Here is a 23,890-nt window from a genome sequence, read left to right as displayed (position 1 = left end):
GTCCCCCACCCACATCCTTCCCGACTAAGTCTTACTCATCTTACTTCCTGAAGGATCAGCCCTGCCTGGACAGCCTTGTTGAGCCCCCAATAGGCTCCCCCAGAACATGTGTCACAGGAATAGTTTCAATCAGTTTCTACCATGGAGTGTAAGATCTACAGGAGCTAAATGCACACCTCCCAACACCTAGTGTGTTGGATGTGTGCTGATAGATACATACTCCAGTCCATCCACCACCCACTGGGTACTCAATATCACTGTGAGTGAAGTGCGTATCAAGAGACACCAAGAAGTGCAATTCCAAACCTGATTGTAAACTGCTCTCTTACACAAAAATCACCTCCAGTTGATAGTCTTCTGTCCACAATTTTTGAAGTGAATAAAAAATAGTTATGAGGTATGTTTATTCAAACACAAATAACAAGAGAAAACTGAGAAGATGGAAAACTCGGGAGACAAATTTGGCCTCGGAACAGAGGCCAAGTCACCAAGACAATCAGAAAGGACTAAAAGCATAGCTCGCTGTCTGAAGCTCATGAGAAGAAATCAGATGGACCTATAAACCCTACCAAGCCAGCTGTAAGCACAGCTAGGCATCCCATCGCTGATGTGGGTCTCATGAAGCCAGGGTCCTCCTTAGAACAGCCCCTTCAGAGCCATCTATAACACAGAGTCAATCCATGTGCTATCCATGATCAAGAAGCAGTCCAACACCAGGGAGAGCTCTACCTAAAGCTGTTCAAGGGCTAAATATGGGTTAAGTTGCACCTTCTTAAGCAATAACCTTAACAGGCCTCAGCTTCATTTATATACAAAACAGTTCCTTTAACTATAAAATGAATTCCCTTAACTATAAAGTGAATTCCTTCCGTTCCACAGTTTAATTCCAGAGCCTGGAAAATTTAAGCTGTGGTACTCTACCAGAAGAAACACATATAGAAATGTCCACTAACCTTCATCATGGCAGGGCAGCAAGTCACAAACTCACAACAACAGGATGTAGAAATGTGAAGTTTCCTGTTATTGCCAGACTATGCATCTTTCCCACTGGGACACCAGGAAGCGCCTGACTGGCCAAAGCCACCAATGGGCTTCAAGCATGACGTCACCACTCCATGAACACTCTCCACACTCAACAGGAAGCCAAGACAAAGGGATGAGACAAGCACCACTGAGAACACATCCTAAGCCAATAAGTCGCTAGGAAGACTCTACAGAACATTCCCTGGAAGAGGAATATGCTCAACAAAAAGCAAAACAGACAAATCTCAAAACAGAGAAACTTGTAGGAGGGGGGCAAGAGGAAAGTCTCACTAGAACTTTTACAGAAATGCCTCTACAAAAAACTAAATCAGTGTATGCATGAGAATTACAATCACTACACATAGAACACAGAGAATTATTCTGAGGCCATTCAGCGTCTAAGACAAGATAAATGTGTAGTCTCGACCCTACAGGCCTCCCTCCCACCCTAACTGCTGGAGGCTCTGAAAAACAGCAGAGTCCGCTACTGGAAAGGGAAGGTACAAATACGGGAGGAAACAAGAGCCCCATTCCACTGTCACTAGCCTTTCTTTGGTGGCATCTGGGGAAGTGGACATAGTACAAGCTGCACAGGAGGATCTCCCAGGGGACTAGGGAGAGCAAGATGTCTGAATGACCTCCCAGAACAATGCAAGTAGAATCTGAGGGAGGGAGGGACCCAGAAATCAGAATTTTAATAGATTCCAAGTGACTCTGATGCGTGGCCAGGGGTGAGAAGCACTTCCCCTGGGGAGACAAGAAAAGTCATCAGGAGTCCTGCAAAGTGGCAGGCTCACAAAGCCAGGATGAACACTACCCTCCTCCTCCCTCAGCACAGGCACCACAGGGACACACAGAAGGAAGCACCAAATATCTAGTACCAGCTACAATCTACCCAGTTGGGGTATAACAAAAACTCATTCTTACTTTACATTTGAGTAAATTAAACGTGCCATAAAATAATCCAATATTTCCAAAATAAAATTATTCTACCAATTTTCCACTAAAAAGTTCACAATATTAAATGTATTGTTTGCATTTTATTTTGAACATTTTATGTTTAGTAGAAACAGTATTGCATAATGAAATACAACAATACCAAACCACCCAGAAACCAAGGTTTAAAAGAACTGGAATACTCCAAGTAGAACACAGAAGTGCTTTCTGAAAGCTCCTGTCTTCTCTCGTCTGGAGGACAGGAGAGGACATGTCACAAAGCAGCAGACTGTGGAAGGAGGCGGAAGGTCCTGCTAGGAGCAGTCTATGAGGCTGAAGGCCCTGGAAGGTCAGCTCTGCCATCTGCATGTCCTAACCTGTAATAAGACACTGCCCCGTGGGCCTCAGGCTTCTTACCTCATGACAGGAATAAGTGGCAAAGGAGATGTGTATGAGGACCACCCCAAGAATGGAAGTAGCACCTGTGCAGGCCTCACACATGGGAAAAGGGAGATGGCCGGAGCAGACTGACCAACCAGTGATGATATTCTGCCATAGAAAACTTATTTTTAAAAAATACAAAAAAAAAAAAAAAAAAAGGGCTGGGGTTGTGGCTCAGAGGCAGAGTGCATGCCTAGCATGAGTGAGGCACTAGGTTCCCTCTTCAGCACCAGAAAAAAAACAAATAAATAAAATAAAGGTCTATCAACAACTAAAAAAAAAAAAATTTTTAATATATGAAAAAAATCTCCAATGAAAAAACATCAGTTCCACAGAACAGACACAAAGAAAACTCACCCATTACACACAGTTCAATCCTCTTGTTAGAAAGGAAAATGAAGGCTAAGAGTAAAATGGCTTTTCAACTATTCAGAGTCACTAAGAGCCATATTCTTTGTTAATCCATTAATTAAAAAGCGGAGCACATTAGACTCATGTCTTCTGGATGTTCTGAAGAACCTGTTTCTTGGAAACCCATATGTACCGGGCATCATTTAGGAAAACCAGCTGTTTGCAAGAGACCCATATCATAGGCAAAGACAGCCACAGACTGAAAGTAAAAAGATGGAAAAAGCGTGTGCAAATGGAGTCCAAAAAGAAGCAGGAATAGCTATTCTCATGCCTGACAAAGCAGATTTCAAACAAAAATTAATCATAGGAGACAAGGAAGGTTACTATACACTGGTAAAAGGAATAATTCACAAGAAGATACAGCAACAGAAACTACTTTTCACTAAATGTCAGTGCACCTAATTACATAAAACACATACCTCTGGACATTAGATCTCAGACCTTCATACAATAATACTGAGGGAATTGTCATCCACAAATAAAACCAATAAATACAGTCTGATCTAAATCACACTATAAATCAAATGGATCTAAGAGACATCTATAGAATATTTCATCCTACAATAGACCAAACTGAATTCACTTTTTTCTCAGCAGTTCACGGAAACTTCCCCCAAATACAGACCATACTATAAGTCATTAAGTGAGCTTTAGCAAATGCCAAAATAAATAAACACACACACATATACACAAACACACTCACACACAACCTTGCATACTATCAGTTCACCACAGAACAAAATTTAAAATCGAAGACAAGGAATATAATAGAAACCACATAAACAGAAGTACATTAAACAATACTCTTGAAGGAGGAATGGATCACAGAAGAAAGGAGAGGGGAAATAGATTCCTAGAATCAAAACAAGAATAGTGATTCAACGTACCAAAATCTCTGGGACACCATGAAGGTGACTGTAAGAGGAAAGTTTGTAGCATTTAGTGCCTACATTACAAAAAACAGAAAGATCCCTAATAAAACAATCTAAAGTTGTATCTCAAGGTCCTGGAAAAGCAGGAACTAATTCCAAAACCAGTAGAAGAAAGAAAATAATTATGATTAGAGCCAAAATGAATGACAGAGATTTTTAAAACAATAAAGGATCAATGTAACAAAAAGCTGGTTCTTTGAAAAGATAAACAAGATTGATGAATCCTTAGCCAAATAAACCAAAAGAAAGAGAACAAGCCCAAATCAACAAAATTAGAAATGAAAAAGGAGATACCACCACAGACATTTCTGAAATCCAGAGAAGCATTATGAACTATTTTAAATACTTTTATTCTAATAATTGGAAAACATTAAAAATACTGAATAATTTCTAGATAACATGTTCCCTCCCTACCTGAATTAAGCAAAGAGGACATGAAAAACCTAAACAGACCAATAGCAAGTAACAAGATTAAAACAGTAATAAAAAGCCTTTCAACAAAGAAAAGTCCTGGACCAAATGTATTCTCAGATGAGTTCTATAATGCCTTTAAAACACAAATGCCAATCTTCTTCCATACATACATATATATACACACACACAACCACACCCTTGTTATTATTATTATTCCATGAAATATAAAGGGGGGGGGGGGCAACACTCCAAATTTCATTTTACAAACCCAGTATCATCCTGATACCAAACCAGACAAAAACACATCAAGAAAACAACAGATCAATATCCTCAATAAACATGGACACAAAAATCCTTAATAAAATATTACCAACCCACATTTAAAAATGCATTAAAAACAGAGTATGCCATGACCTAAGGGGTTTCATCCCAGGGATGAAAGGCTGGTTCAACATGCTTAAATAAATAAATGTAATTCCCCATACAAATAAAGGTAAGAACAAAAAATTGTGCAATCATCTCAACAGATACAGAAAAAAATCTAGCACTCGTTTATATTAAAAAACATTAAGAAACTCTGGATAGAAGAAACTTACCTCAACATCATATTGGCTATATACAACATACCCAAAGCCAATATATTATGTGGACAGAGAAAAACTGAAAGCATTTTCCTCTAATATCAGAACACGGCAAGAATGTCCATTCTCACCACTCCTATTCAATATAGTTCCTGAAACTCTAGCCAGAGCAATCAGGCAAGAGAAGAAAATTAATAAGACATAAATAAGAAAAGTAGTAGTCAAATTATCCGCTTGCTCATGATGGGATGCTTTATCTAGAAGATCCAAAAGCTCCACCAGAAAACTTCTAGAACTGATAAACTTATTCAGCAAAGTAGTAGGAAACAAGATCAACAAACAAAATCAACCGCTTTCCTATACATCAATAATAAATGTGCTGAGAAAGAATCAGGATAATAATTCTCAATAGCCTCAAAAATTAAAACACCTGGGAATAAATCTAACTATAGAGGAGAAAGACATCTATGATGAATATTATACAACACTGAAGAAAAAAACTAAAGATATTAGAAGAGGGAAAGACCTCCCCTGTTCTTGGATAGGCAGAATTAATATTGTCAAAATGGCCATTTTACTAGAAACAATCTGATTCAGTATAATTCCCATCAAAATATTACTAATATTCTTCACAAAACTAGAAAAAATAAAATAAGAGCAGTTCTAAAATAAAAGACCCAGAATAGCCAAAGTCATACTGAGCAAGAACAGCCATGCTGGAGACCTCAATACCTAATTTTAAATTATTCTACAGAGCTATTTTAACAAAAACAGCATGGTATTGACATCAAAAACAACACAAAGACCAAAGACAACACAAAGGTGATCCCACACAGATACAGAAAACTAGATATCCATATGCAGAAGAATGACAGTAAGATTCCTATCTCTCACACTGCACAAAAGTCAACTCTGAGTGGACCAAAGACCTAGGAATCAGACCAGAAACTATGCAACTGCTAGAAGAAAATACTCCATAATTACCAGCACACTAACTTTGTTAAGAAGACTCCTAAAGCTCAAGAAATAAAAAACAAAAATTAATAAGTGGGATAGAATTAAATTAAAAAGCTCTATACAACAAAGGAAACAAGAACACGAAGAGAAAGCCTACAGAATGGGAAAGACCAAGGGTTCCTCTGACATAATGCACTGCCTCAAAAACCACAACCCACTTCAAGCAAGGGAGGACCAGGATGAAGAGAGCTGGTAGAAGAGAAAACCAGGGTGGACAAATTGTGGTGGACGGTGGGGGTGTTTAGAAGTTGGGCCCAGAGCAGAAAAAGAAAAAATAAAAATAAAAACTAACAATAAAGGGTGTGAGGACACTGCTCTACACGGTGACTCCATCCCCAGCACGCAGATCCAGAGAAGGGTACATCCCATCACAAGCTAATGACAAATACTGTTGCTGGTCCTGCGATGCTGCAGGGCCAGGCACTCAGGAACTCCTCCCCCAGAGACAGAGACCACAAGACCTTGGGAAGAGGCTGAGGCAGGAGGATCACAAGTTTGGGGCCAATCTGGCCAACTAAGAAAAATCCTGTCTCAAAAATAAAAGGCCTGGGACCTGTTAACTCATTAGTAGTCCCTAGGTTCAATCCCCAATGCTGTCCAATAATAAATAAAAGTACTCTATTTTGACACAGTCCTTATTTAATGGTTATCAGTAACACCCAAATTTAATATCAAGTTCAGTTCCCCAACAAACTCCTGACCCAGCAGTATAATGCCATCAGGATGACCCTGTGTGTGTCCCCAACAGCTGGAGCTTAGAGTCACCTGTGTTCCCAGAGGCAAAAACCTCTGGCCAGACAGAAGATGACTGCCAAAAATGACACAAAAAAGAACACTGCTGTAAATAAAGAGGCCTCTGCAGTACAAAAGGACAGACACCAGCTCGAGCAGAAATGACACACACCACACACGCTGGTTCTAAGCAGAAGCGTGACAAGCTATGGTGTTTGAAACAGCCTCCCTGACCTTTTCATTAAAATGAGAGTGATAACAGAGCTGCTGAACTTGGACTCTGGAAATCAGATGACACCTGGAGCAGGGTAATACTCTGCAGCTAAACACCAGTGTAGTAAGCCTCTGTGTGTCAGGTATGGGGATGTGGAACTGTTGGTTACCACAGTGTCATCTCTAGCAAGGAAATCAATATCACCTTCATAACTCATGAAGGAGAGAGAGAGAGTACATCTCCAAAAACATGAAAGCAAGACATTAAGTGAAGCACTGGGTCATTCAGAATAAGACAGTTTAACAGAAGATGGTGGAAGTTAATGCCTCTGGCTGACAATGCTCTGCTATTCAAAATCAGACTGTTCTCAACAGGCACTTACCACTCCCTAGTACACAGGGTTTTCCCTTCCTGTCTAAATCCTAAACACAATAATTACTTGACTGTTAATGACTGCTGTCTCACAGAAATTCCAAGGAGAGACAGGAATGTCTGAGCCAGTCCTAAGGAGACTCCATTGTCCTCTCAGTCAACAAAACTGAGCAACTGCAGAAGAGGCCGCAGGCAGACAGAGGAGGGACAAAGGGCAGCCCCACTCCCACATGCTGAAGATGCACCTGGTTAACCTCTGGGCACCTGCACTGTGGTACATTTCTACAAACAATGACTCTAAACAACAAACACCTATCACTTCAGTTTCTGTGTCAGTGTTCTGAACAGTTCAGCTGTGTGAATGTGGCTCAGGGTTCCTTGAAGGGAGGACATCAAGGTACAATGGGAACTGAGGTCACCTGGCAGCCTGAAGGCTTCCCTGGGCTGAGGATCTGCTAATGAGCAGGTCCATCTCAAGGCTGCTGGCAGGAAGTCTTGGTTCCTCATGTCCTCACAGCGTGGTTGGCACCCAAAGCATGCACAGAGTGAATGACGCAAGTGCAGGCAGGAAGGAAGCAAGTGCCTGCAAGCTCAGGAAGACACAACAGCTGAGACCTGCCACTCACCACTGCTTACTCTATTCACTAGGAGTCGCCAGTTCGGCCCACACTCCCTGAGAGGAGAGCAAGGCTCCACCTGCACAGGAAGAGCTTCAGAAAACATGAGCAGCACCACCACCACAGCTCCGCCTCCCAGCCCTACATTTCCCTCTTCAAATTGAGCTGTCACAACTTCTCATTGGCTATGTCAGGTATCAGAGCCATTGTGCAGTGTGAAGAACTTGACAAATGGGATGGGGTTCCCCAAGGCATGAGGATGCTGAAGGCTTAGTGGAATGTAAAAGGCTCCCCTACATACCCTCTAGTATTAGTGGGTTTGCTTCACCTTGGCTTCCAAACTCACGAGCACTACCAAAAATCAGGAATATCTTCCATGTGATAAAAACATGAAAGCAAACTTTCCATCACAAAATAGGTTGTGTTAAATATCAAATTTCATATAATGAAGATCCTGCAAACAAGTAAATTATAACTCAAACTGGCCTAAACCACAACAAATAAAAGGACTCAGGCTCTCATGATGAACAAGCTAAGAATGCAAGAGAACCAGCTGCAGCATAGTGAGCCTCTCCTCCACCCCACAGTGTAGGAGACAGCTCTGGCATGGTCTCCCTCCTGAGGCAACAAAACTCCCAGCAGTCCCAGGTCTGCTGACACCAAGTCAAGAGCCTCCACCTCAACTTGCTTCTCCTTCCATTGAGCAACAAGCAGATCCCGTGGCCAGAGAGACAGAGCAAGGGGAGCTGTGCTAAGTGCCAACTATCACATGCACAGTGTGTGGCAAACATACACCCAACATGCAATGCAGAGGGCAAAGACTCAGGCAGGCCCTGGGGCTAAAGACTACAGGACTAGCACCACCCAGACACACACCCATGGGACCTGATACAGGATGCACATTTCCAAGTATCTGCATCTTGACACAACTGTTCTTGCACACCTCCCTGATACTCAACAACAATCTCAGCAATCTAGCACACAAATGCAGACTTACCCCCCTTACCAAGTGGCCCACCTTCCAAAATAGAAAAAAGCAGCAGCAGAATGGTTCCCACCTAAATAGTGCCCTGGCTGAGTGCACCCTACAGGCACAGCCAAAAACAAGCACCAGGAAACGTGCACAAGAAAAGCCTCTCTCCCTCCTGGCACATTCTACCATCTCAACATGATTGGAGACCCCGCAAAGGGAGACTGGCCCAAGTCTTCCTCAGTTCACCAAAGCTTTAATCTTCTAAAATCCACATCAGCTCACCTCCTCCAAGGAGATTATGAGGAAACTATTTTTGACCCAAGTTCTGGAGTGCTGCTTGCGACATTTAAAAATATAATTTTGTCCTATCACATTGTCAAATGAAATTAGTGATTTCAGAACAAGAATGAGTAAAAATGAATCTTAAATAAATGCTGCTATTTAAGGTTAATGCAAATAGTCCATATTGCTAGGAATCTGTGAAAAGCAGAAATGCAGCACTGAATTTTTGAAATCTTAGTTTCTGTAAATTTTATACTAAATTCCACCTACTCCCACTCCCCAGGGATAAAATTGTAGTTGATGAAGGATTCTATCCATTTCAGCACTTTCACCCAACATGCCCCCAGTTTATTTCAGCTTAAAATAAGAATCAAATCTTCAATCTTGTAGATTCCATTGTATGAACACCCAAACACCAGGACAGCAAACACATATTCGAAACAGAAACAACCAAACATTTTTGGTGGTTTCCAGGAAGGAGTGGCAGAGCAGAGGGGAAAGCCAGGAGAACGGAAGAGAAGCAAGACAACCCACCTTCACCAGCATGGGAGCAACCTTCACAAAGGTGCAGTTAGGTAAGCAAAAGCATCCCCAGGCAAGGGGCAAGGAAAGGATCACCATGTGCCATGCTGGCATCTGCACAGCCTGGACCTCACAGACTGCATGACAATTTCCTCTTACAGAGAGGAAACAGGAGTCTCCAAAAGACAATGTGGCAAAGGTGACAAAAGCAGAACCAAGTCACAGACACCAGGGAACACCAGAGTCCTGCCTGGGCGATACAGGTTTCCCACACAGCCTACATGGGGTCCCCTGACTCCACGCCCCTTCAAGTGCTAGGAATGCATGCCTATATACATGTCACCTGAACACAGATGACAACAGGACCTGGGACAAGACACCACACCTGCTTGGACTAACAAGGAAAGTGACTGCAGTTACAGTTACAAAAACAGTAAGAACACTGCATTGACTTAAGTCAGAGTAAGCATTATAAAATCCAGGCTTGGTGAAACAGTTTGAGACAGTAGACCGCAAACACACACTTACCTACCATTCCTGGATGAGTTATGCATCATAACCAAATGACAGGGTATGTTGAAAACTAATGCTTTGGCAGATACACATCCTAAATCTTAAGTATGTTTCCTTCCAGCTTTTTGTGCAGGTTCAAAATGCATAACTGTATTACATGGATGACCCCTATGAAGATCAATACCCAAGAGGAGTCTATGACCTTCCACCAACACATGGCCATGTGAGAGGCCATCTGTAATATAAACTTAGAAGATGTGGATTCCCCACAAAACCCAGACTCAGAGATCAACTTATATACACATGAGACCCAGGACATGGCACAATCTCTCTATACCTCAGTTTCCTCTCAGTGTCACTTGAGGCAGATCTGGTCCTGAGGAGCAACTGAGGAAGCAGCAGCCATGACTAGTAAGCTGCTGGCATACATTTGTTAAAATTATTACATTTCTGATTCTTCTGAATTTCCAACATTTCTTCTCATGCATAAAATAGTTGCCCTATGTGTATTTGTTCCATCCTCCTCAATTAACTTTTTCTAATCACACCTGAAGTTCACATAGATCAAAAATTCATTGATGGCATCTGACTCTTCAGAGTCAGAGACTGACTTCTGCTTGAAAATGAAAAGCATGTAAAAGTCACAGAGAGCTCAGAAGTAGACGGCCATGATCATAAATTATCACATTATGTTCAGTTTCTGGAAGCAGAGGAATGTTTCTTCCTCTCCCACATCCCAGAGTACACACAGCCTTCTAGCTCAGCTAGAAGGATGCCTAGCTCCACCCTCCAATGTCCCTTACTGACCAACACTTGAAGTCCCAATACCAAGGGTAGGATCACCTCAAAAGGCCTGAGTACAAGTGACAACCATCAAAGTAGCATGTAACTCAGGGAAGAGTCCTCAATAGAGATAGAAGCAGCAGCTGACAATTGTGGAGCAAGACAGGCAGAGTATTCCCTCAGTACAAAAAGAATAGGTACCCATACAACAGAAACCCTAGTGACCCACCTCAGCACCACCAGTAGTGAAGTGAAGTGATGTTAAGTGCCTTCTGCCACGACAGAATGAAAAGCACAGATCATCATTTATGTGAATTCTTGCAGAAAACATTCAACCTGAATTAAACCATGGCTTTGACTGCAGGGCACTCCACAAGATACATGTCTGGCACGTTACAGAGCTTTTCATCACTGTGACCAAAATAGCCAACAAGAACAACTTAGAGAATAGGAAAAGTTTATTTTGGCCCATGGTTTCAGAGGTTTAGTACATGGTGGGTCCAACATGAGGCAGCACATCATGGCAGAAGAATAAGGTGGAGGAAAACTATGCAGCTCATGGCAGCTAGGAAGCAGAGAGGGAGAGGAGGGAGTTACAGGGGAGATGCACCCTTTCAGGGCATACTCTCAGGGACCTAACTCCTCCAGCCACGCCCTACAGTTACCACCCAGTCAATTCATCCAAAATAGGATGGACTGATTAGGTTACAACTCTCACAACTCAAACATTTCACCTCTGAATATTCCTGAATGAACTCAGGAGCCTTTGTGGGGCACCTCACATACAAACCATAACACCTGGATTCTTCAAAAGTCAAAGTCAAGGGGCTGGGGTTGTGGCTCAGTGGTAGAGCGCCTATCTAGCATGCGTGAGGCACCGAGTTCAATTCTCAGCATATAAATAAATGAATAAAGGTCCATCAGAAACTAAAAAATAAAAATTCAAAGTCAAAAATGATAAAGATGGAGGAACTGTTCTAGTATAAAACAAACTAGAGACACATGTTAAGCCAGATGTAATGCACAATCCTTACTCAGAATCTATATTTTTAAAAAAAAAAATGCTATGCAGGTCACTTTGAGACTACTGTGGAAACTGGAACATGGATTATAAAAATAATGGATAATAAAAACATTATTAAAACAATGTGAAATGTCTTAGGTATGGTAACCTCACCAAGATCATGCAAGAGAATGTGCTTTTTTAAAGATATACATATTGAAGTATTCAGAGGTAAGTATCACAAGGTCTGTGATGTAGTTTAAACCATTAGCAAAATGAAGCATGTGTGTGAACTCACAGAGAGAGAACATAAAGAGTAGAGAGGGTCAACACTGCCAAGCGTGGAGAGGTACTAGGTATCTCCTAGGGTAATCTTCCAGTTCTTCTGCAAAATGTTTCAATATAAATACGTGTGTGTGTGTGTGTGTGTGTGTTTGTGTGTGTGTGTGTGAGAGAGAGAGAGAATATATATATAAAGAGCAGATGATGAGGCTCTCTAGTATCTACTTACCATCTGCAGCCTAACCTTGAAATAGCAAAATAAGAGCATACACTTGTCATCCACAGGCCTTTCACAGGCAAGCATCCCATGGACAATGCTTCCACTAGGCTGACATCACTTCCCAGAGACCTCTGCTGTGCCTCAAGCATCCCACTGCAGCACCCCACACAAGAGGGCTGGCCTCACTCGGTGGTAAGGGCTGGAAAGCAATGTATTTTCCTCTCAACCTGCTCTCGGCTGCAGGCAATCTGGCTTCTACAGTCCTGAGAAAATCAGGTGGCTCCCTCCCTAGTTGGGCAGCAAGATCTGGCTGCAGGTCTCAACTGGTCAGCTCTAAACCAAGTCAGCAACTCTCCAGGACCCTGGAGTCAAGATTTTTTCAAAGCTCCCATGCTCTAAACCCCAAGAGTACCGCCCCATCTAACCTGTAAGTCTTCTCTACAGAGCACAAATCAGAATGCTACTCCCTCAGAGTAAAGTGGGAGAATGTTAACAGCCACAGGAATTAATGCTGCATTTTCACAACAGAACTAAAGAGCCAGTCAGTTTCTCTAAACTGTCAAACATGCAATACAGACTAAATCAGATTTGGACAGAAATACACACTCTGGATAAGAAAGCTATTTTTAAAAGCAGTCTAGGTGCAGATTTCACATCTAAATATGGTCTGAGAAGGACCTGGGTTATTTTACTTGCTCACTGGGAATCTGTCCCCTAGCTAGTTCCCAGGACGCAGAGGCACTGGAGTCGAAGTGTTTCAGGGCAAGTCCCTGTCAAGAAAAAGTAAAGAACAGCCCCTAGGTTTTCTCAATTTGTTTTCAAATAAAAATATAAAGGTGATGACTAAAAGATAATCAAAAAAACCTATTTTAGTAGACTTACAAAAGGGTTGGCTCAGTGGTAGAGCGTTTACCCAGTGTGTAGGAGGCCCTGGGTTCCATCCCTAGCACAGGGTAGGGGAAAACAAGACATAACGAGGGCTGGGGATGTGGCTCAAGCGGTAGCGCGCTTGCCTGGCATGCGTGCGGCCTAGGTTCGATCCTCAGCACCGCATACAAACAAAGATGTTGTGTCCACCGAAAAACAAATATTAAAAATTTTCTCTCTCTCTCTTTCAAAAAAAAAAAAAGACATAACGAGGAGACTGCGGGATTTTCCACAGAAGAAACAGGAGGCACACTATTTCAGGATTTCCAATACCATGCCTATAAGCAAATTCAAGATTCACATTGCTCCCATCCATTGGTCATTTATTGCTATGGTCTCATTTTCCATAAAGACTTATAGGAAAAAAATATATATCCAGGGTGAAATTTTTTTCCCACTCTTGGCTAACATTGACAGCCTCATTCAATATCTAACAGGAAAGTACTATGTAAATAACACACTCAAGACAGCGCAGGGTAACACACAAAACACCATGTCTTACCTCTAGGGGCCAATGACTCTGAGGCTAGGAGAAGTATGGTCAGCTGGGCCAGTCCAGACAGGTGGCACCAGAGCAGTGGCAACTTTACCTAAGATGACAACCACACAGCATGCAGAGAACCTCACATCACCTGCACAGCTCTAGGGAACCCAGTCCAGACTTTTGGGAAGTATGTTCCACCCCACCTCCTCAAAGAGACAGATCCCAACTTCATGCATGAAGCCCTCTCAGCCAAAGACAGAGCTTCTCACCTCCCTTGGATACCTGACTTGAGCTTAGCTGAGCTCCTTCCAGGGTGAAGGACAAAAGGATACTGAAGCAGCATCATGCATGGACTTCCTCACTATGCATAAGCCACCTTCTCAGGACTCTCCAACATCTCCCTCAGTGGGGACTGAGGGAATGCTCTGTCCCCCTTCAAGTCTGACACAGCTGTGAACCACCTCCTGATGCATCGCCCCCAACTCAGAACCACCATGGGCAGGGGAAGAGACTACACAGAATTTGCACTCTGTCCTGCTGCTGCCCTCTAGGGGATCTTATCAGTTTCTCTTATCCCAGAGATAAAGAATTTTGCCAAATCTAATTTCTGTCCATGCTAAGGTCATCTCTGATTCTAAAACACTACAGCATTAAGTCTCCAGGACCCCAGATCCCTTCACTGCACTCCACCACAAGTAAGCCAGTACCATTAAGTCAGCAACCAGCCAGGCTACACAAAACAAGCAGCAAGCCACCTAGCAGCTGCCTATCCTCTCAACCGACTCCACGGTGGTGACCAGCAGCACCCACCTGGTAGAATGCCAGAGTCCAAGCCAGCTGACACAGAGATAAAGAGGTTGCTTGTTCAGTTATCTGAGTCAGAACCAGTTTACGAAGCAAGGCCCTGAAAGAATGAGTGAAATATGAAAACTGAGTAGGATTGAGAAAGAACAGCAGAGTGTGAACGGGGTAGGAAGGATAAAGAGAAAAGCTGAAATTGTGAGAGAATGTAGAAGAAATGCCAAAGCCCCTCTACCACCTGTCCCCATGATCCCTAATGGGTACCCCATGACCCCTGGATGAGCATTCCATGACCCCTCATGGATATCCTGGGGCCCCTAGACAGGCATTCTGTTAGGCTTTTGCCAGTTCAACAAATGTCTATTCAGTTCCTATTCTGTGAAAGGCATTACCATGCTCCCAAGAAGCTTACAAACCATGTAAGGGAGAAACAGGTATTAAATACCACAAACAGAAAGAGGCAGAGAGCAGAATCTGTACAGAAAGAAGCAAGAAGTAGAACAAACGTGTGTTCTGAGCTGGTTTAGATAAGGATTCTGCAGATGGACAAAAGGAAAAAGGTCACTCCTTGGGCAGATAGGAAGGGCATGGGCTACAACCAGACTCAAAAGCCTGGCTTCATGCTCACCAGCAGGGGTGCCCAAGGGCTATCTTCACGACCTCTCAGTGTCTCAGTCTCTAGCCAAATGACTTCTAAGAGCTGATGTTCATGAAGCTACAACAACTAGCACAGAGTACAGGAGGTACAAATCACATATCGAAAATAAGCCAGCCCACGAACACTGAGGGACATCTCAGATAGTGTGATGCGACTAGAACCAAAAATCAAGGAGAGCTGAGTGGGACAACAGGAGGAGAGGTCAGGCCACAAGGGTGCCACCCACTACAGTCAGCTCCTGGCCATGCTCTGTCCTGTTGGTACCCTCCCAGAGGTACAGTTAAGCAGGAAACTGACAAGTGGGTGACAAGGGGCAGGCTGGCAGGATGCTGGCCCAGTGGTCATGTGGGCCATCCCACCAGGTGGCAGGACAACCCGGGGAAAGGAGCTGCCATGAGTCCTAGGGCCTGCTGTGAGCAGGTCAGGAAGCAGGGACCACATTAGAGAGGTCCCACGTCACCCACGCTCTCCAGAAACAAACCTGCCCTCAGACCTCAACATGCAAAGTAAGATGACAGCAGAAACATTGCTGTGTACAGCTCACCCTTCACCCTGGCAACATAGCTATCCTCCAGCAGGGCACTGGGAGTTCAGCTCAGAGAATCAGCAAGTGCTCAGCATGTGCAGGGGCCTGGATCTCAATCTCCAGCACCAAAACAGAAAACGGAAGTCCCCCACCATGCAGTTTCTTGCAGCAATTAGAATAAAACCCACACTTCCATCCTTGGCCTCCAGAGAGGCAGCAGAGTCCTCAGGAAGAGAGAGGTTCTAGGACCAGACTGCAGCCCATGGTGTCCATGAGCATTTGGCCTCTGTGCCTCCATGTCCTCACCCACACAGGGGGACAGTGCCTCCAGAGTTACAGCAAGGGCTCTGTGAGTTAATGGGTCAAGCACTCGAGGCAGTCCTGGAGAGAGGACCCAGTAGAGGCACCTGCAGCTGCAGCAGCAGAGGCAGCAGAAGCTCATGTGGCCATCAGGCTCACCTCCTTCAGCCCTTCCTGAACGACTGGCCTGTCACACACAGTGCTCAGCTCCACTTCCAACCCTCTGCACTAGCCATTCTACTGTCTGAATAATCTCCCTACCCCTCATTTTCTTGTTTGTTTGTTTGTTTCTTTTTGTTTATTTCTTTGTTTTGCAGTGCTGGGGGCTGAACCCAAAGTTGCTTTACCACTAAGCTACATCCTCAACCCTTTTCTTATTTTGAGACAGGGTCTCCCTAAGTTGCCTAGGCCACGAAGGATATGGACAATAGGCCCGGGGGGGAACTACCCTTACAGTTCCCCTACCTGTCCTCCCGCCCCTCCCTAAATTAACCCCACCATCAAAACTCCTCCTATGACCTGGCCCCATCTGCCAAAAAGCCCACCAAAAGTAACTAACGTCTCCCATGATGTGGCTCTGCTAAGTCCCTATAAAACCCAGACCCTCGTGTGACCCAATGCCATTTTCCCCCAAAATATGTGCCCCTCCAGGGCTGAATAAAGCATCACTGGTCCATGAAGTCTGCCTCCATTTTCTTTGTATTCTTTCCTGTGCTTTCAGGCCAGACTCTCCCAGACTGGAGGCATGTGCCACCATGCCCAGCTTCACATGAAACTTTCTGAGCTAAAAGATCACCCAAGGAGTCCTGCAGGCCGGGGGGTCTTAACAACATCTGCCCACTCTCTCACCACCTTTCTCTCTCTGTCCTCTAGACAGGACAGAGGGGTAGGAGGGGAAGGGCGGGGACATGGGGCAATAATTAATGATGGTTGAATGTGATGATCATTATTATCCAAAGTACAAGTATGAGGACACGAATGGATGTGAATATACTATGTACACAACTCGAGATAGAAAAAATTGAGCTCTGTATATGTAATAAGAATTGTAATGCATTCGCTGTTATATATAAATAAAAAAAAAAAGATAAGGAGAAAAGTCATGTTTATCCTACAGGTAGCAAGAACTGCTTGAGACCTTCCATGGCAGGTGGGGATTCTCTGAGCTTGAATGGTAACAGTGCTGGGTGACTGGATAGCAGAGCAGGGATGGGGGGGACCTCACTCCATAACCCCACTGGGCTGAAGCTAGAACAGATATCACTCACCACAATGGTGAGCAGAAAGGGCCGCAGCCCAGAAGCAGATCCGGGTGAAGGTGGACCTTGCAGCTTGGTTCTCCTACCATTTCAGCCCTGCAGGTTTCCCTATCACCAGCAGGAAAGAAGAGCCAGAGGAGCTAGGACCAGCCTCAGACCCTCCTCCACCCAACGCAAGAGACCAGCAGGTCAGAAAGAGAGTACTCTGACAGCTTGTCCCCCTACCAGAATTCCACATGTGCCTCAGAGAATATTCACACCTGTTCCACCGCACTTTTACTTCCTCAGGTTTCCCAAGGAAAAGGTGGTTCCAACTTTCTGTCTCTTGAATACTTTTCATTCATTCTGGCTCCTGTGTGTGGTCCTGCTATCAGGCAGAGGAAGTTGCTAGACGATGACACATGAGAGTACTGCTAGGGTGACTCAATTTCTGAAAAAGGCGAGTCCATGAGCACACTGGCACATACTGGTGCTTCAGGGAGGCAGGGCTTCAAGTGTGTCTCTCACACCTGTGATAGCTCACCATCACAGAGTCATCTATATGTAAGACACTGGCTAACTGGCATGGCACCAAGGGGTTTCATGTCATACTTCCAGGAAAAAGAAACTGAAACATTCTCCTGAACTGGAGGAAGGGGATGTTGACAAAGGGAAACCAATAGAGCTATAACCTCACCTTAGACAATTAATAACTAAAATTAATTAAAAAAAAACAGTGGACAAATACTATGTAGAAACAGGGAAGGAGAGACCAAGAGAAATACCAAAAAAAGCTTGCCTTTGGGGTCAAGAGGGAGACAGGAAAACTACACTTCCACCTGAGGCTGTAAATACAATTCATCTTTCAAGATGTGTATATGTCTTCCTGGATAGATGACATCATAAAGCACAACCTGATGGCAGTGTGCCCTTGGCCCCTTCTAAGCTCATATACATGCAGCCAAGAGAGCATGTCACACTACTTGACCACAAAGTCCATCTTCCCACAGTACTTCCTCATGACTGTCTGACAATACGGAGGACCTAACTACCATGGTGTTTAATGAATGTCATGCATGTGCCTGACCTAAAAACGAACCAGATGTTTACTCAGGACATATGGCTGGCTCTGCCAGAGAGAGGAGCAACAGCATGGACACCCAGCATGGAGAAGGCACAGGACTAGCTCCATGCTCCTCCCTGCCCCACACACTTCTTCCTTCAAACTTTCTCTTTCAACAGGACATCCAACCACACCACACCTACATCAGCAAGCTCTCCCCAGTTCAGACTACATTCCTAGATTCCTACCACTCTCAGAAGGCATTAATCTAACAACCCTCCAGCCTTTCCCCTGAGCCCTCTGCTCTCATCCACACAAGTTCACTGCGCCCACAGTGTGCTCCTCTGCCCTCCTGGAGGATGCAGCTCCAGGACCACCATGTCCAAGAAGCCCTCACTCAGACCCAAACCATCTGAAGCTCTTCAATATTTAAGTCTTACCCTCAAGAAGCACTTGTTTTCTCATTACCTATGCATGAATCCTGCAGTTCATCTCCTTCACGAGATTTAACCTTGCCAGAGACTCCAGCCATCCTCACCCCACCCCACCCCCGCCCACAGTGCCTATCCACATCTGGCACACACAAGCACTAAGACAGCTAAAATGCTAAGGACAATCAACAATTATTGAGTATCAGACTACTTCAATCAACCCTTAACACTGCTCTGGTAGCTACTGGTCATTTCTCACCAAGTTTCTACTTACTTAAAAAGAAGAAAACAAGGCCCAGGGGCAACATAGCTATTAGGTGCAGAAAAAGAATTCCACCCTGGATACCAATCTCCTAATCTGAGGAATTGGGAACTGCTCCTTTCCTTCAGAGCACTGTGAGGATCAAGCAAATGCACATGGACACCTCAGGCAGACTGGGCACACAGCTTTTCTCAGCAAATGCTGGATTCATTCCCCACTCCTCACCCCTGCCCACCTCTTGCATGACCTAGACTCCACTGTGACCTCTCACTCCCAGGGCTATTGAGCACCCACAATATGGCTACTTCAAACCGAGATGTACTGTGACTGTAACACACACACAGCAGATCTGAACAATTAGTTGTCATAAAAGAAAGCAAAAATTTTCACTAACATGTTTATATAATCACATTGAAATAATAATTTTATGGATATAATGGCTTAGAACAGAATGCATTACTAAAAAGAGCTTCAAGATCCTTTTTACTTTTTTAACACAGCTACAAGAAAATAAAAAAGCATGTGTTTGACCCACATATTTCTATTGGATAGCACTGATCTAGACAATCAGACATCCCAGAGATCTGAAATCAAGGAAGAAGTCTAGTCACCTACACACAAAAAAGAGTGGATACAGAGTTGATAATATATGCTCACCCTACACAAGCCTGGTAAAACACCAAGAGAGAATACAGAGAGCAGCCCTGGATACTACTGCCTGGCAAAATTAAAACACAATTACAATGTCTAAGTAGAAATGGTTTTGCTTTTAAGTACCTACAAAGTGAACTACTACTGCTCAATTCTTCTTCCAGATGACACTCTCATCAATTAATTTAATTCAACTTCCTTAAATGAAGTTCTGGCATGGGCATGAATAAACTCACTTAAGAGTTTATTCAATAAGTCAGCTAATAAATACTGTTTCCTAATCAAGCCTACCAAGATAACAGCACAGAATGAGTCCAACTTAAATAAAGAATGATGTGAGGCCTCAAACATACCCCTGATGCTTCTTCAACCTTCAAAGCAAAGTTGCAGTCAATGGCTTAATCACACACCTATCTGAATCCAGGATGAAGATAACACCTGGGTGGGGCATCTCAGTCCTAGAAGACAGCAGACTCACTTCTGGTTGTATGTCAATTAATTCTGCATCAACAAGTTTTGACTAAGTTTCAGTGTAAACAACCTCCATGTTTCAATTCTTCCAACAGTGTTTTTAATTATTATTTGGGGCAAAATCTCAATTGTAACTTTGGCAAAAATATATAGAAGAGAATAGAGCATTAAGCAAAGCCACACAGTAAGCAAAAGATTCTGTCCTTCAGAAGTATTGAGAAGAAATGGTGATTTAGGAACAGATAATGTCTCTCCTTATCCAAAACCTCTCTCTCAATCCCTCCAGCTCATTACACAGCTGGACAGCCACCTTCACTCCTTCCCAACTCTTCCGCTTTAAGGGCAGAAGATGAAAAAACCAGCAGCAGCACAAAGGAAAACCAGCCAGAGCTCCACTTGTGCAGAGCAGCCCAGCGTCACCCTGTCAGCCCCTCACCCAGGAACTTGTGCCAAGCTGGAAGGAAGCACTGCAAATTTCAACTCTTAATTCCTATTCTAACAGCTTCTATTTCACATCCTCCTCCACTAAATCCAATGCAGAAAACACCTGAGTTTACCATGTACACAGAAATGTTTGTACAAGCAAGGCAAGAGGTTTTACTCCCTGAGAGACAGGCACAGGCAGGCACAGGCAGGCACAGGGCAGCCTTGGAATAAACATTCTCATATATTGCTTGTGGCAAGGCAAAGTGACAAAATTTCTCCAGACACTATGGTAGCAGGTGTTCAAAGCCTGTAAAAGTTTCTACTTTTAACCCTACAGTGTCCCATCAGGAAATCTACCCTATAAAATTAATAAAAGACAAAGGTTTTGGTAAAGAAATGTCCATCACAAACTTCACTGTTCACAGTAGTGAAAACTTAAAACTACCTCAACATTCAAAATTGGGGATTATTAATCAAGAGGCAGCATTAAAATTAATAGACAAATATTCAACATGCCAAATCAGTCACACTATCAAGTTAAAGCGTTACAAAACATTATATATATATATATATATATATATATATATATATATATATTATGAGGTCATGTGTATTTTTAAAGTATATTTACATATGTGCAATGGGAAAAAAAATAAACAATAACTATTAATTTTAACACTGATTATATCCAGATGGTAGCATTATATAATTTTTCATTTTTTCCTTACATTTCTCTATTTCTGAACCTTTTATAATACATATGAATTACTAGAAAAAAACTTAAAAACAAAATACACAACATGGTTCAAACAAAAAAGAATGATAGTGATTACAATAATAGCTAATTTCTATTTAGCATCTCAAACCTGAAGAGTACTCTTCAAGGTGCTTTATATTAGTTTACTTATTTTCACAACACAAAGGGCAGGTAATATTTCCCCATTTCACAGGTGGCACAGCTAGCAAGTGGCAGAGCAGAATAGCAACCTGTGAAGGAGCTCAGGGCCACTGCACTAATTGCCCACTCCTGCCGAAGCCAATCCTGGCATTCATGGACAACTACTAAAGGCAAACAATGACCCTGAAAGTCCCCAGAGTTTGCTGAAGACCAACACTACAACAGCCAGCTGCAAGTGCTCTGACCTACCATTCATCACCCACAGCACTACAAGTCTACTTCACAATTCTTATGAAGTGACTGATTTTAGTTTTCTAAAATTACTCTGAGAAGCTACCAATTACTATAGATGATGACAGAAGTGAAGAAGTTTAAGAAAGTAATGATTTCTAGCTAAAAGATGCAAACTTGGTAAAAACAAGCAAAACATTAGAGTTGGCAAAGATTTAAATCTATGACATGAATGAGACCACCCCTGTAGGGCAGGGAAAAAAACCTGAAGCCAAAGTGCTAGCCAAACAGCTCTTCCTTCTGCAATCAGAAAAAAGAAATGCACGCCCACCCACACCACTTCTATTCAACATCATACTGGGGATACTAGACAAGCAATTAGCCAAGAAAAAAGCATCCAAGGAGTAGGAAAGAAAGAACACTTCTGTTTGTTAATGGTAAGCTCCCACATACAGGAAATCCTAAAGACTCCACCAAAAAATATACAGTAAAGTTACAGAATACAAAATCAACATGTGAAACTTAGCAACTCATCTATATAGTAATAATAAACGATCTGAAAAACAAATGAAGAACACGATCTTACTTACAATAGCATCAAAAAATTTACAAATAAATTTGACCAAGACAGAAGTCTGTATATTGAAAACTAAAGTGGTAAAGCTGAAAACAATATAAATAAATAGAAAGACATACTATGTTTATGTAGTGAAAAAATATTAAAACATCCATGCTACCCAAAGCCACCTAAGGATTCATTGAAATCCCTATCAAAATTCCAATGGCATTCCTCACAGAAATAGAAAAAAAAAAAATTCCTAAAATTCATACAAAACCATATAAGACCTCAAATAGCTAAAGCAATCCTGAGCAAAAAGAACAAATCTAAAGGTAGGTTTTTTAAAAAGCTTCTCTACAGTGAATGAAACAACCACAGAGTAAAGAGAGAACCGTGAAAGTGGCAAACAGTATTTGTAAACAACATATTTGACAAAGGGCTAAGATCCAAAATATAAGATACTCACACAGTGAAACAACTCAATAACCAGAAAACCCAATCAAAACACGAGTAAAACACCCAAATAAACATATCTAAAAATGTACATAAATGGCAAACAGATATATCAGGGAAATGCAAACTAAAACTTCACACCTATTTGTCAGAATGTCTATCATCAAAAAGACAAAAGATAAGTGGTGTGACAATGTGGAAAAAAGGGAATATTTGTGCTCAGTTGATGGGAATACAACCTACAGCAACCATTATGAAAATCAGTATGGATTCCTCAAAAACCTAAAATTAAAATTACCATATGATACAGCCATCCTACTACTGTGTATATATCCAAAGGAAATGAAATCAGTATGTTGAAGAGACACCTGCACTCACACGTACACTGCTGCATCATTCACAAAAGCCAAGACACAGAAATAACCTAAATATGCATCAATGGATAGAGAAAGAAAATATGATACATATATACAATAAAATACTATCCGGTCTCAAAAAAGGAGGAAATTCTGCCATTTGCAACTACATGGATGAACCTAAAGGACATCATAGTAAGCAAATAAGCCAGGCACAGAAAGACACTGCATGATATCACTTACATGTAAAACCTAAAAGAGTCTAACTCAGGAGAAGAACTAGCAGTTACTAGGGGCTGTTAAAGGCTAGGTGAAAGAGGAGATGCTGGTCAAAGAGTACAAAGTTTCAGTGAGGAGGAATAAGTTCTAGTGACCTACTACTGCACAATATGATGACTACAGTTAATAAATATGCATTACTGCTATATGTCAGGACTGCTAAAAGAAATTTTAAACATTCTCACCACAAAGAAATAAGTATATGACAATGAATATATGATTAACTTAATTTAATTATTCTACATGCGTTCACATACAACATCACACTGTACTCATAAATACACGTAGCCATATATAAATTTAAAAAATAAAATATATGTGTATGTATATATTTTTTTTAATAGTAAGAAGCTAGTTGTAAAGCAAACTTTATATAATAGCTGGTCTACATTTCATACTAATCTAAGATCAAAAAAAATAAGCAAAATTTCCCAAGAATAAGGGTGAGAAAAGAACAAATTTATTCTAAACCATCTGTAACTTTGAATTACTTCCACTGTTCTACAAGAACAGTTAAATTGATTAAAAAAAAAAAAAATCCCAGGGCTGGGCTGTAGCTCAGCGGTAGAGCACCTGCCTCGCATGGGTGAGGCACTGGATTCAGTACC

General features: G+C 42.3%; 1 protein-coding gene across 5 annotated transcripts in view; it reads right to left on the bottom strand.

Moving 5' to 3' along the window:
- Arhgef7 (Rho guanine nucleotide exchange factor 7) overlaps positions 1-23,890 on the bottom strand; it is a 129,365-nt gene that overhangs the window by 71,615 nt on the left and 33,860 nt on the right. The window contains exon 1 of one of the 5 annotated variants that reach the window (XM_071611649.1): positions 954-1,018. The exons of the other annotated variants lie outside the window; for them this stretch is intronic. Within the exon in view, the coding sequence (XP_071467750.1) occupies positions 954-962 (9 nt within the window). The 5' untranslated portion in view covers positions 963-1,018. Of the gene's footprint in view, positions 1-953; positions 1,019-23,890 lie in introns of those variants that run through there. 5 annotated transcript variants of the gene reach the window in all.

Source organism: Marmota flaviventris, chromosome 4 (genome assembly GCF_047511675.1).
Source record: "Marmota flaviventris isolate mMarFla1 chromosome 4, mMarFla1.hap1, whole genome shotgun sequence".
Classification (NCBI taxonomy): Eukaryota; Metazoa; Chordata; class Mammalia; order Rodentia; family Sciuridae; genus Marmota; species Marmota flaviventris.
This window is presented reverse-complemented; position numbering and strand designations above follow the sequence as displayed.